This window comes from Clytia hemisphaerica, unplaced genomic scaffold, assembly GCF_902728285.1.
Source record: "Clytia hemisphaerica strain Z4C2 unplaced genomic scaffold, Clytia hemisphaerica genome assembly, whole genome shotgun sequence".
In the NCBI taxonomy this organism is placed as follows: domain Eukaryota; kingdom Metazoa; phylum Cnidaria; class Hydrozoa; order Leptothecata; family Clytiidae; genus Clytia; species Clytia hemisphaerica.
This window is the reverse complement of record NW_027103684.1, coordinates 116,356-131,696: the sequence shown is the minus strand read 5'-3', so window position 1 is coordinate 131,696 and position 15,341 is coordinate 116,356. Positions and strand designations below refer to the sequence as shown.

The 15,341-nt window shown below is 35.0% G+C and overlaps 1 protein-coding gene across 1 annotated transcript; it reads left to right on the top strand.

Moving 5' to 3' along the window:
* Positions 1-9,266: 9,266 nt before the first annotated feature.
* LOC136803822 (COUP transcription factor 1-like) lies at positions 9,267-14,637 on the top strand. Its single transcript, XM_067060549.1, has 5 exons — positions 9,267-9,658; positions 10,809-11,001; positions 11,910-12,064; positions 12,800-13,060; positions 13,349-14,637. The coding sequence occupies exons 1-5, from the start codon at positions 9,613-9,615 to the stop codon at positions 13,606-13,608; spliced, it is 915 nt and encodes a 304-aa protein (XP_066916650.1). The 5' UTR covers positions 9,267-9,612; the 3' UTR covers positions 13,609-14,637.
* The last annotated feature ends 704 nt before the right edge of the window (positions 14,638-15,341 follow it).

Sequence of the window (15,341 nt, the reverse complement as noted above, 5' to 3'; positions counted from 1 at the left end):
CTTCTCTGCGTGTTGAATTATACCTTAAGAGAAGAAATTTGCAGTTTATTCCCTTAAAGGTAACCTCCTAAATGTTCGCTGAGTCTTTTGTCCATAAGTGGGAAAACTTCTGCCGGGGCTCGAGTGCCTTAAATTTTGAAAACAGTTTCAGTTTAGTTTTCCCAAAGTCTCTCTAACTGTCACAATTTCACCCAATTTTATCACCTCAAAAACCTAGTTATATCCCTTGAACTTAAATTTGGAAATTCTCATTTCTCTCCTCAAGTCCAGGTTAGAAATCCACATGGGTTGAAACCTTAGGTGAGTGAAGGCAAGTTCCAAACATATTTTGCGTGTCGCACACCGCTTCCCATTGTTCCTTAACTTTCGTATATAGCTCAAAAGAAGCGTATTAAGGAGAGGATTTCGGAAAGTGCTGGGCCGAAAATTTAAATTAAGTCAATCTTAAGATATCGGCCAAAAACTGATTTTTACGTTAGGAAATATGTCGAAAAAACACGTCAAAAAGACAAGTTAAATGACGTCATGTTTAAAAACAGCGATAACTTCGATTACATTGCTACAAATAACACCAAATTTTGACTGGAGACGTAGATTAACGATTCTAAAATATTTGTAGAGAAATTTTCAAAATTTTTAGATGACGTCATTTACTGTCGGTAAAAATTAAAATACGTCAAATAATGATGATGTCATCAAAAATTTTCAAATTTTTTTCATGCAATATTTCAGAATTAACAATCAACGTCTCCAGTTAAAATTTAGTGTAAATTGTAGTAATGTAATCGAAGTTATCACTGTTTTTAAATATGACGTCATTTAACTTGTCTTTTTGACGTGTTTTTTCGACGTATTTCCTAACGTAAAAATCAGTTTTTAGCCGATATCTTGAGAATGGCTTAATTTAAATTTTTGGCCCAGCACTTTCCGAAATCCTCTCCTTAATACGCTTCTTTTGAGCTATATACGAAAGTTAAGGAACAATGGGAAGCGGTGCGCGTCACGCAAAATATGTTTGGAACTTGCCTTAACTCACCTGAGACCACTTTTTTTGTCCAGTTCACGTAATGGTTTGCTTAAGAAGACAGGATAAACGAAGCTAGGGCAAAAAAGTCAAAGATAAAGAAATTCACGAACTTTTTTTTCAGAAAGCCACAAAAGTTGTTTGCTTTAACATTATTTTGCTTGAGCAGATCATATCTCTAAAAAACCTTCTGTTTTTAAAAAACAGGATCAAATTCCAAAATCGGAGACGAAATATTTCAACTGAAAAGTGTTTCTTACCCTAAGTCAACACAATTAAAAGATAAGCAGGATTTTGGTCAGCAAAGAGAAAAAAGTTGACAATCTTAAAGTCAACAGAAGACCATTTATATGATTCAAAATACTTACTTTCGCAGGACAAAGTATCTATTGCATGCAACAAGATTAAAATGATAAGATTGTAAGAATATTTGCAAGAAATTCTTCCGTTGGACATTGGATACTAGTGACATATAGTAGTGTATTGCAAAGATTGATCGAGCAAGTTTGAACAAATTGGAATTACCCAATGTGGAAATCATTGTTAAGGCCAAAGTTTGTTTGAAGAAATTCAAAAGCAAAAGTTTTTAAGCTGATGAAGCAAAACAATTTTCTGTCTAAATCTGACGGAAGAAGCTAACCAAAACAACCAGAGCTACAAGAAGATCTGACGAGTTCTAACTGGTAAGTGTACATTATTTTTGTATATTGAGTAAAAATGGTGGGGAAAGTAAGCGGATATCAGGTTCCAACAAATCCATCAATTATATGTGGTCAATGCTGGTGGAGTTTCCATAACTCGAACACTCACGAGGAACACATATTTGTTCGAGTTAAAGTGATATTGAGTTTAAAAGGTTCGAATTAAAGTGACCCTGTTGTAATACTTACTCCTTATTTCGAAATATCCTAAAAAATTACATACCACCCACAGACTGTTCCTATGACCCTACATGCGAATTATTGAGGTAGGCACGCTGTCTAAAGAAACACACACCCTTTTTGTTTCACCAAGTAAAAGATTTTGTCACACTTTCTCTTTCCAATAAAAATTTGATTTCTTTAAATCTTCACTTTTTAGATTCTTCACACCATTGAAAATCAGAGCAGAACCGATGCGTATAGTATCCTTGTGATTTACACCGGAACGTAATACGCCACACCTGTTCAATTACCAAACGAATTTACTTCTTAAGCATTACGTCATTCTAACAAGAGCTGAAATAATTCAGGCTGACAATCTAATCCAAAAGAACAAATGCAACAGAAGAAAAATCTTAGATGAAATCCAAACATACCAAAAGGAATTAACAGTAAAATCTTGAAAACGCGAAAATTCACGTTTTTTTTTCATATATAGACACAAACAAATAAGAGCTGAAAAGATGGGGTTAAATTCGAACCATACACAACCGTTAGTCAAACTAATGAAAGCGTCTGTATATCCAACTCATGTGTTACCTATAAACCAAAATACACCAACAATGGATGCTTTAATTTTTAGTATAGTTGCTAGCTCGGTATCATTTTTTGGTTTAGTACTATGTACCGTTGTCTTGGTGATAATACGAACTGGTCATAATGCAAAAAAGAATCTGATTATCACTATTTTGGTTACCATTTGTTTTGTGGAGAATCTCTGTTTCATTTTCCTGTGGGGAAATTATTACATGTTTGAAGACCCACACACACGGCGACAAATTAATCGACTTTTATTTATCGTGTGTACAGGACTTTATCAAATGTTTGTATTTAGCTTAGTAGCAATGACCACGGATAGGTTCATTGCATTCTTTAAACCATTCAAATATAAGAAGCTGGTCACACGGAGTCGTATTTTCAAATATTGTTGTGTCACTATTTTCATAACTGTAGCTGTTCGTGCACCGTTTTTTATTGGTTGGTCGAGCATCCAACTTGGTGCGTTATTCAAGATCGACATCTCTAGTTAAACTTTCTTCTTGGCTTCGTGCGAATAAAATTTCTCTTAACACTGCGAAAACAGAGGTCATTTTGTTCAGAAGCAAACATAAATCTGTACCTTACTCTATGAATCTTTACCTTGAAGGACACGCCTTAAAATTCACAAAGCATGTCAAATATCTTGGTCTCATTCTAGATGAATTTCTAGCCTGGAATTTTCACTTTGATCATTTATCCACAAAGCTTAGAAGATCTAATGGTATTTTGTCCAAACTACGCCACTTTGTTCCACAACTAGTTCTCAAAACTTTATACTATGCTATGTTCCACTCTCATATGTCTTACGCAACAATTATCTGGGGACAAGGCCTTACTCAAAACTCTCGAATAGGAAAATTACAAAAAAGATGTTTGCGTATTCTAACTTTTTCAGATTTTAATGCTGAGACTTCCCCTCTTTTTCAAAACCTTAAAATCCCAACTTTACCAAATACTGTTATCAAAATTCAATATTCAACTTGTACATCAAACTCTATCTAATCTTTCTCCTGAAGCCGTTACAAACGTGTTAAACTACAAAACCCTGACACACATTTATCACACAAGAAATAGTTACCTGAAACTTTTAGAGCGCCCCAAGGCAAAAACACTCAACTTTGGATTGAGATCCATAAAATATCAATCACTTTTAATTTGGAACCAACTATTATTACATACAAAGACTGATCTTAGACCATTATCTGAATATACGATCAAAAAGAAGGTTAGAGACTTCCTTCACATCTAATCCTCTCGCATACCTTGAAAATGAAAGTTCATCTCTACAAAACCTTGAAATTCACATACAATGACAATTAATATTTTTCAGGTTTTTCAATAGTTGATGTCATATTTTTTTGTATGCATTGTTATTATTTTTTCCTTTTTTATTGTTTATTTATGGTTAGGTATGTAAACACTGTTTTTATTCTGATTGTTAATGTTTAAATAGTTTTAATAACCCTTAAGATACCTCCCATAATGATATTCGACATGACCAGCTCACGCGACCAGGTGTTCATTCCATTTGATTAGACGGTACGTCTATTGGATGGACTCCTGGCCTGCATTCCTCCCCTAATTTATACAAACTTAAAATATGTAAATTTTTAATGATATGCAGGCGAATAAATTACTTTGAATTGAATTGAATTGAATTGACATCATCAACGAAACATTGCTGCTTCTTCCCCAGCCTTTCATATACATTTCAATGTATCGGAAATGGAAAAACCGGATCGTTAGCTATAAACATTTAGATCGGAACACGAAGAAACGCCGAAAAGCGGAACATAGAATTTTTATTTTCCTATCCATCATTCTGTTTGTGACGTGTCTCGCGCAAGCCTTTTCGGATGTTTTCCACGTGGTCGGCGAACTAACCGAAAAGAACTACAGAATTATGGGATACCTAAGCAATGGATTATGGATCTTCGTCATTTTTATTACACCGGTCTGCCACGTTTTTGCTAAACCGAGTGTCCGGCATAAATTCAATTCCTCAATGCGGAAATCGTGGAGAAGTATACGGAACAGTTCTATAAGGAGCTCCTCCAATGTTTATGAAATGAAAATCTCAAAAGACTCCAATTCGAATACTTTGACAAAAATATCACTGAAACAGTCTGTGAAACGAGACGGAAATTGAAGTTAAATGATATTATAAACAATATTGCCGTGGTATAATTTTTCAATTTTTTGACATGTAACTAGAATATTATACACTCGTACATTTTTATGACTAAAATTCGTCTGACTATTGTAGTATAAACCAAAGTAAATATCTTATGCCTAGGAATTGATTATATAAGGATTTCTCCGCAGCGGCCTAAAAGATAGCGAGTGGTTTTCTGTGCCGAAGACAGTTATATTTAAACTTTTTACAAGATTTCTTTACCACCTCGACCCTTTAATGTATGTCTATTAATTTAACCGGGGGAGATTACTAGGGTCTACCAACTGACTGTATGACTGAAATTGGCTTTTAAAATCGCACCCTTACAGTGAAGTCGGTAAATTTGTACCCTTACTGTACATTTTTTTAGAGAAAAAAATACGAATTTTCCGGCAAAAGTTTGCAATTTTTCCTGGATTTGCTAAAATTGCCAACTTTACAGGGTATTTATCAAAAAATCCACCCTTGCAGTGCATTTCTGCTATTTTGAACAACATACCCTTATACGCCTCACATACCCGTCGGTCAATTTGCCTGACCCCCCCCCCCCACCAAACTAATTCAGGCAAATTCAAACACAGATTTGCTTTGTTCCTAAGTTGTTCTTTTTTTGACGTTTTTGAACTTAATTATTTTTATTGCCCCCGCAGGAGCGCAGCGACGAGGAGGCACTCATAGCTTCACGCATAGATATTGGACTGGAATCTCGAAATTTGTTGTCTTGTCGCGCAAGCATCCCCGTAGTTAGTCTGTTCCGTAAATGTTCGGTTTTTTTCCGGGACGGCAGTTGCTAGCCTTAAAAGCATTTTCATTTTTATAGCAGGCGCCGCGGGCATTTTACTCAGCTTTCGCCAGTGGATTCTATCCCGCTTGTAGAATTTTGCTCGATTGGTCAACATGCAGGAAATGGAATGGAGAAGTTTCTGGAAGTTTTTAAATTCAAGCTCTCTCTCCTGCAGTCAAAACGTATTTACTTTTGTCTTTGGGATTAAACAAGATATATACATATACCAATCAGTGAATTTGCTGACAGTCAAATTACAATCTGTTTCCTGTCTTAGACATTCATATTGATTCATTTTTCGACCCAAACAATTTGTCCCGGACGTTCAAACTGCCACGCCCACAGTTCTGAAGGAAACTCAGGACTGGGATAAACACTGTCAAACCCAGTTTGAGTAGCACCCTCAAGCTGATTGAAAGTAAATCAAAGTAAAATCAAAGTAAAGGAATTACAATAACTTATATCATATATAATTTGTTTGAAACACTGAGATTGCAATAAAAAAGGGGAAAAAAGGCTTGATATAAAGGCCGTTCCATGAAAATTTGAAGTAGCACTTGAAAATCTATTTGAATTGAAAACTTTTTACGGTCATGGAACAGGAGGATTTATTAATTGACTTAGATACAGCATTGAGTGTTGCGCATTTCCAAAATTTATGTAGAACAACTCGCGGCCGTACATATTCTTGCGCTGTTGATTGTTTTCTCGAAATAAGTTATCGCCTGCTTCTTCCTGAAATTAAAGCGAAACTCTCATTTGAAGAATTAAGTGAATTCTTTTATTTGCTTTATATAAGTGGTTCGATGGAAATTCCAATTGAAAATGATATCACTGATGTCAAAAGTAATGCGTTTAGACTGCTTGATGAAATTCGTGAACCAATATGGTCAAAAATTATTGAAAATTGTGGTACGTATGCTAGCAGAAATAGTGATGCACAGTTTACAGACAGTGGCGGCCTGGCAGGGTGTGCAGTGCACCACCCAGAAAGACCTGAGAGGGGCGCCAAAAATTTTTTTCATGTTTGGTTGGGCGATTTGGCGCCCTTTGACACGTTTTTAGCGCCTTCTATAAGTGCAATGTAATTTTTTTTCGATTCATTTTACGAATTTTTTAACTACTATCAACATTGAATTGCGAAAAGTCTAAGCAAGAGAAGTGTTGTGTATCCACCAGGGGTTAAAGAGGATGCTCACCCCCAAAATGAAAGATTGATCGAAACTGCTCGCTGTGGTTTTTGTGGTCTTATGCAGACTAACTTCCTCCTTTTTAGAATATCTTTTAAGCTGTTTGACCTTTCTTACACCAAATTTTTTTGCCTGCGGCGCCACAATTACAAATAACCCTTATTCCTGTCGCATTTTTTGGGACCTCTTTCAACCATTGATCTTTAATGGAGAGTAAAGTAACACCAGGAAATAACAAGGAAATAAATATCAAGTTATCATTACCACCACACCTTCGTATAAATAAAAGTTTGTTAGCTCAGATATTCCGGGCGTTACTTTCAACCAGTCACTGCTCTTACAGTTTAATATTTCCACTTAATGGTGGAGGGCGCAAATAAGGACAAAAATACCAGGGGCGCCAATTTCATAGTTTGCACCACCAAGAAAATTAAGCCAGACCGCTACTGTTCAGTGGCGGCCTGGCAGGGGGTGCAGGGTGTGCAGTGCACCACCCAGAAAGACCTGAGAGGGGCGCCAAAAAAGCTTTTCAAGGGGGCGCCAAAATTTTTTTGATAATTGGTTGGGCGATTAGGCGCCCTTTGACACGTTTTTTTAGCGCCTTCTATAAGTGCAATGTAATTTTTTTTTTCGCCTGCGGCGCTTCGTATTATTTTACGAATTTTTTCAAAACTACTATCAACATTGAATTGCGAAAAGTCAAAGCAAGAGAAGTGTTGTGTATCCACCAGGGGTTAAAGAGGATGCTCACCCCCCAAAATGAGAGATTGATCGAAACTGCTCACTGTGGTTTTTGTGGTCTTATGCGGACTAACTTTCTCCTTTTTTGAATATCTTTTAAGCTGTTTGACCTTTCTTACACCAAATTTTTTTGCCTGCGGCGCCAGAATTACTAAGCACCCTTATTCCTGCCAACTTTGGGAATTTTAGGGCCTCTTTCAGCCAATGATCTTTAATGGAGAGTAAAGTAACACCAGGAAATAACAAGGAAATAGATATCAAGTTATCATTACCACCACCTTCGTAAAAATAAAAGTTGCTTAACTCACAGATTCCGGGCGTTACTTTCAACCAGTCACTGCTCTTTACAGTTTAATATTTTCACTTAATGGGTGGAGGGCGCAAATAAGGACAAAAATACCAGGGGCGCCAATTTCATACTTTGCACCACCAAGAAAATTAAGCCAGGCCGCTACTGACTGGCATATCAATTTTGTCCATGAGATCCCTTGTCATGCCGTTGGAAAAAGTCCTGGATACGCTATTTCCTAGTCTAGCAAGCTAGACGACTAATTCAGACATATTAGAAATAAAGCAAAAAAAGTAAATTTTAGTCGTCTAGAAACCTTTGTGCACTAACTCCAAACAAACAAAAAAGTGTCAATATCGCAATTAAATTTTTTTCCCGCTCAAAAAAAATTCTTGAAAATAAAATGTGTGTGGATTTGTGTGTTAAAAATGTTTCATTTGAGTTGATTTTATTTTGAGAGTTTGTTGTTGCTTAATAAATTGTTTTCTCGCTACGCAAGTTTCTGCGTAGCTAGGCCCGGTATCTATAAGGCTGGAACACCGGATTCTTCCAGTCGTTTATACAAACTAAATCCCGTATCATTATTTGTGTTTATTATTAGTATTACATGCATTATAAACGACTCCAGTCTAGCTATTTCCTGGTTTCTGCTCATCAATATTGCCTCGTTACTGCTACTATTACCACGTTATGTCATATCATTTTCCATCCTTTACACGGCGCTGTTACAGCTTCTAGATTACTGGTAAATCCATTTTTAATGTAAACAATTTTGGATTACGATATCCTTTGTTAAACCGTTGGAAAAACTCCTAAGTACGTTGTTACCTGTCAATTTTTGGTTCCTGCTCGTTATGTTTCTGGCTCATAGCATTTCTTACTTATGCTGTTTGGTTCTACTATGGGTCATTTATAGTACAAATTGGTTGGAATATAGTAACATGTCTTTTGAGTGTTTTAGTATCTGTAATTGACTCTACCTGGACACTTTTGCTAATGAATATTTTAAGATTCGTATTTTATTATTTGTAAAAGTAGTTTTTAGAAAAAAATATATTTAATTCATGTTAGCTTTATCGTTGATATCTCAAAGAAAATGCTTTTGAGAAGAATCATTCGAATTATTCCTATGATCATTTCCAAACTTTCGCTATAAAGCATTAAAAAGCTTTAATAAGCATTAATTAGTCTTTATAAATACTTATAAATAGGCATCTGTAGCGGGTGGCAGTTAGTGAAAGCTATGGCTAGTAAACTTCTTATAGAGGAGTGTTGAAACCCACTTGAGGGCGTGACTAATAAGTAAAACTCACTAAGCCTGAAAATAGTAAAGTTAGTTCCACTTTTTGTTATAAAAAAAAGGTTAAACAATAAAACAAAACAAAAGAAAACAATAAAACAAAACAAAGGTTAAACAATACAAACAAAAACTTTTGTCATAAACAAGGTCATTAAAAGCTCATCGCACTCATTGAGCAGTAAACAAATTTATACATTAGCAGCCTGGGTGAGGTCTTTCTCTGCAAAATTATGTTTGATCTCTTGACCTGATAAATAAACGGTTTTGAAGAAATCAGAGAATTTTTCTTTGACCGCATTTTCGAATTGTTCACCCATGAAGGCGTCAAACAACCGAAACTACGAGAAAAATATTTAAAGGGACTGAAAAAAAAATATTTTAGCCAAGTTTTTTTGTGTTGGTAAAAACAGGGTCATTTAGTTTGATACCGTAACAGGAAATTAAGACCCTGTTTTTTTTGTTGTTGTTTTTTCTGGCAAGTCTGATCGAAAATCTGTTAACCTTGATAAAGTAAAGAAGCAAGTTTTTTGATTCAATGAGATGAAGTAAAATTTCCGGGTTTGTTTCTCGAATAAAACAAATTTATCCACGAGAAAGCTTCTGATGAGGAAGTGATTGGTTTCAGGAAATTTGATTGTGCGGTATATTATGCCCGCGCATCTTGATTTGAAGAAGAATGCGAATCAAAAAACAGGTAAGCTAAGAAGTCTTCAAGAAAGAAAATACCTTGAAGGAAGAAATTTAATTTGGTGGATGTCGGATATTTTTGGCCAAAAAACCGACATTAAACAGGCAAAAAACCTGAAATATCACAAAAGTTGGGTAAAGCTGCCGATTTATTCAAATTTTCTTTCCGTCAAAATTTCTTCCTTTTTAAGGTAATCTGTATTTTGTAAGTCCATGCGTCGTTCCTACTTGTTTTAACTAAACATTCATGGAATTCCTACTAAAATACTTTTAAAGCCCTCAGATAACATCACTCCCGAAATTACAAAACCCAAGCACAGAAACCAGATCCGATTCCTCGAACCCTGGTCTGACAATGTATTGTTTTAGCTTTTTGTTCAATTTTCTATTGTTACAAACAAAAGACAAGTCGCGATTTACATACACATTTTTTATCACGTTACCAAAATCTCATCTTGGGATTGGTCTATTTTCTAATCACATGATCAAAAAATTTGCAAAATAAATCGATTTCGGTACGTAAGCTCCATTTTTTAACAATAAAAAGAGACAAAAGCCTTCCAGACCAGTGTTTTTATAATGAATATGGTTTAACCTCTCAATCTCACGTTAAAGTCAATCTCTTTTCCTATGCAATCCCTAAAAAAAACCCTCAAAATTCCGTAGTCCAAAAATACTTCTCATTCGAACTTATCACGAGATACAGTACATGAAAATTGGTTGGCAATACCACGTTGAAAACGATTATTAAATACACCCCTTTCTCGCAGACCCGGTAGGATTTCTTCAGTCAGTGGGGATAAAAATAACGGACTAACAATCGACGGGGATTAAAATTCCCATTAAAATTCCCATTTAAAATTCCCAAATTCCCTTTACTGCTGGGGATATCAATTCTTTTGTTTTCAAGTCAGAAGATTCAGTGGGGATGGGAAACATAGCATAAGATTTTGCAGTGAGGATTGGTTTATTTGTTTATTTTCAATGGGGACAAAAATTAGAGGATAATTTTCCACCGGGGACAATATTTTTCCCAATTCTTCCAGTGGGAAGGGGTCCCAGTGGATCTGTGAGAAGGGGGTGTTTAAAAACATTTTCAAGAAGTGCAAAAGGATTCAGCCTTACAATAATTTCTTTACTTCTCTCTTGTTTCTTAGCAATTCAACAAAAAGGTAATTTACTCAAATCACCATTAGAAGGGTCAGTAGTCAACGAACATTTGGTGGGTTTCCATAACAACAACGGTAACCAACAACAACAACAGAGCTATGAAGTGAATGAACAACAACAACTCAATCAATATCTGATTTATCCTTCAAATCTCTTACAAAGGTGCCAAAACTCTTCAAGGTAAGCACTGTGCCGGCATGACAATCAGTAATTTCCGGAAGGGACTTTTCAAAACTTAGTATGCTCCTTTTTCACACCCCTGTCTCACAGCCCCGGTGGAAGTTTTTACCATTAGTGGGGGACAGAAATTCTATTGTTTCGAGCCTAAAAATTCCGGTAGAGATGGTTTTGGATTGCAAGTTTTTTTAATTGAATTTTAAGTGGGGATAAAAACAAATTTAATTTCCCAGTGTGGCTGAAATTGTAGGGTATTTTTTCCACCGGGGACGAAATTTTGGGCGTTGTTCAACTATAAACCCTAATAATTCTGATATTGGCTAAATACAATCATCGTCAGAGATTTCCAGTTTAACACTAGCTGACTAGCAAGAAAATTACAAGTTAGTCACTGCTCAATATATTGTCTGTGTAATTCGACCTTTAAAGGTTTTATTTTTACATAAGTGCTTCCCTTTCATATCAGAGACATATTTCATATCGGAATAGTGTCTGCCTATTGTTATATTATGCTGATATAAGCAAAAAAATGTTTTTCTTTTCTTTTTTCTGACCAATCTTGCTCCACATCTGTGTCAATCGAATGTGAAAAAGCTGAATTAAAATTGTTGAGTAAGCAAACGATGTCACTCTTATTTAAAAACAAAACCTTTAAGGGGACTTGGATTTTCATTGTCTGTGCACAGACCCAGTATACGGCTAATTTCAAAATTCATTGCCGTAGAGTTACCACGAAGCGATAAACGTAAGATTTTCATCGAATATGGCAATGCAAGAAAGTGTATCGTATAGTAGGCGAATGTGAAAAACCTTTTGAAATGCCAGAAATCGAATTAGAGAGAGCGGTAGAGAGAGAGACTGAGGAAGTAAAAACAAAAATTGAAATTGATTCTTTTCTATTTTTTTTTCAGAACTATCCAACAAAGACAACTTTTAGAACAGCAACAATGTCAAAATTCACCGATCCAATATATCAACCGGCAGAGTCCTTCAATTTCCATTGATTTACCAATCCAAATACTAACCAGTTGTATTGAATGGGCCAAAAGTGTGCCATTATTTAATGGTAGGTTAATACATGTTTTTTTTATAAGAATGAACCATATAACATAAGGCTTCGACGGCCAAAATTTTAAGGTTTTATGGACTCAAAAACACCCGATTTCTTAGGAAAATGGGTAAAAATGGTCAAAAATTGGTGTGAAAATAAGAACATGTTAAAACATTTTTAGGCTCGAAACCCAAAAAGTGTTCGAAATTATGTAAAGTATTAGAATTTTTAAGGTTTCGAAGTTTGTTAAATATAATATGTTTTAGAGTTACATCAATGAGGATATTTTGTAAATGAAGTATTTTGTGGAGTATGTAAATTTGTAGATTTTATTTCAAATCTTTAAATATGATTTCAAAAACCCTAAGTACGGTACAAAGTTATCTAGCACTCTTTTAAATACACCCCCTTCTCACAGACCCGGTAGGATTTTTTCAGCCAGTGGGGGTTAAAATAACGTACCAAAACACAATGGGGATTGGCATTCCCATGTTTTTTATTGCTGGGAATTTGAATTTCATCTTCTTCGAGTCAGAAAATTCGATGGGGATGAGAAAAGTAGCACAATATTTAGCAGTGAAGATTTGCTTATCTGATTTTTTTCAATGAGGGCAAAAATTAAAGTAAAATTTTCCGCTGGGGACGATATTTCAGCCAAATTTTCCAGTGAGAAGGGGTCCCAGGGGGTCTGTGAGAAGGGGGTGTTTCACAACAATATATAAATATGATTTCACTCATCTCTATTTGCAGCTCTACCGGCAACCGACCAAATCTCATTACTCTGTTCCAGCTGGAGTGAACTTTACATTCTAACCTCATCACAGTACTGTGCATGCCAGGGAATCAATGCTAAGACATTCTCAAGATTGACCAGAATCAACCGGCAATTCAAATCACCATCACACGAGCACTCCATGCAAATGTTGGAGGAGATAATCGATAAATTCAAATCTATGAATACAGACACTAATGAATTTTCATGTTTGAAAGCGTTGGCACTTTTTAATCCAGGTAAAGATTTCAAAACATCGAACAATTAAATTGTGAATTTCTTATCTATCGATCGATTACTTCCATTGTACCCACTATTTTTACAAAATTCAAGGCTCGATCCATTCGATCCACGGATATGATTCCCCGTTCGACTTCGAATCAGTGAGGATGGACTGTACTGTTGTTTCAATCGGTAAAGTCAGCTCGTATTAAAACACATTTGATTAACAATTCCCAATAACAAACACAAAGGAATGATCCATCTTAAAAGTAATACAACCCATAATTTCTCCTCTTTTCTTTTAGACACCCCAAGAATAAGCAATGCAACTCTAATCGAACATTTACAAGATAAAGCCCAAACAGAACTTGAAGATTACCTACGACAGAACCCTTCTCATCCATTCTCGTGTCGCTACGGAAAATTACTGCTTCGTTTACCGGCTCTATCACTTATACAAGCAGACACCATGGAAACAATGTTTTTCGACGGAAATCTTGGAAATTTTTCAGTAGTGAGTTTTATCAGATCAATTATAACGTCGGCAAATGATACCGGGTTTTGAAGGCAAATCAACTTCAATCAAAAGGATCTCGGCAACGCTCTAGCTTCCAATCTTTCACATTAGTCTGGATAGACAGGTTTAGAAGGTTTTTTAATTTTAAGCCAACTTCGGGGAGGTATGTCTGTCGTGGTTCCTGCTTAGCATGTAAAAACACGTTCATCATCACGAATCATCTATCGATACTTAAAGGTTATAATTTTACATAAGTGTTTGGTTTTCATATCACACACGTATTTCATATCATGTCTACTAATTGTTATATTGTGCTGATATAAGCAAAACAATGTGTTTTTTTCCCTTTCTAACCAATCTTGCTCCACATCCGTAATATAAAAAAGCTTGTTGATTAAAATTGACGAGTGAGCAAACGATATCACTCTTATTTAAAAACAAAACCTTTAACCTAGCTAATGCAAGATATACAAATGGTAAACTTACCTTAAATAACGGATGCCATCAGATTTATTTCACGATTCTTCTTCGCAATGTTAGCGTTTTAATATTGCTGTGTAATTTGTCGAAATTGGCCTGAATCGAACAAAATTTTACTTCATTTCACCGGTAAAGTTTCTTCGGAAGTTAAAAAAGAAAAAAATCGGGCGTTGCGGATATTTCTGAAAATTTGGACAAAAGAATCTCAACAGAATTTGTGAAAAGTTCTCTTAGGGGTTTTCAAAAACGCAATTTTTTTCCTCGCTAAGTTTTGATTAGTTTATTTTTCTCGGACAATACCCCTGACATACGTACGACCCTTGCAAACGTAGTCGGGTGGGCGGGCGCTCAGCCGGATAGGATAGGTATAAAGTTAAACATACCCTATTCGTCACATAGAATCTTATTTAGAAAACTCTATAAATATTATACATTATACAGAAGATAGAAAATATTTTTGATTATATTTTTGTAACAAAGAAATCTATATATTTTTTGCGAATAAATTTATTCTTTTAAATTGAAAAAATTAGAAAACGGTAAAAATATTGGCATTTTATTGCACATTTCACAAAATTTGAAAAAATAAAGGGTATCCTATTTATGGAAGTCAAAATTCAATGGTCATAAGGAAAACATCGTATAAGGTGTTTTCAATGAAAAAAATTTAGTCTCGAAATTTCAATCCAAAACCTAGCCATACTGTCCAAATATCATAAATATCAAGTCTATCAAGCAAAATTTATCGAAAAGACACTCGAAACAAAGGGGACACTAAACAAAAGAGGACTCAAGAGACACGTGAAAACTAAAAGACTATACAGGAATACCAATTAAAACATAGAAACATTTATAAACATTATGACCAATTAAATGTTCATTACGATAGTTGAAATACTCCTCTTCGCAAAAGTCTTCATTTTCTTCTTCATCAAATTATTTCGTTACAATTTTTAAATTTTCAGATTCAAGAGTAGTTGGCCTACTCAGAAAATGTATAACATGTCATAGTTTTGTTGGCTACATCAGGCAGAAATCTATATTTTGTACATGTGGCAAATATCAAAAATTCACTTAGAGCCCTTTAAAGGCCTTTGCAGACTCTAAAAACACCGTTTTCTTAGAAAAATGAACAAAAATACTCAAAAAATGGCGAAAAATAAAAACATGTCAAGAATATTTCTAGGAATGAAAAAACTCAAATTTAAGAACATTCCAAGGCTTTAAAAAATTTGTATGTTCTTATAAAAAAACGTGTGTATTTATTTTATTGTCTGTTAGCTTCGACGTTGTTCGTAATA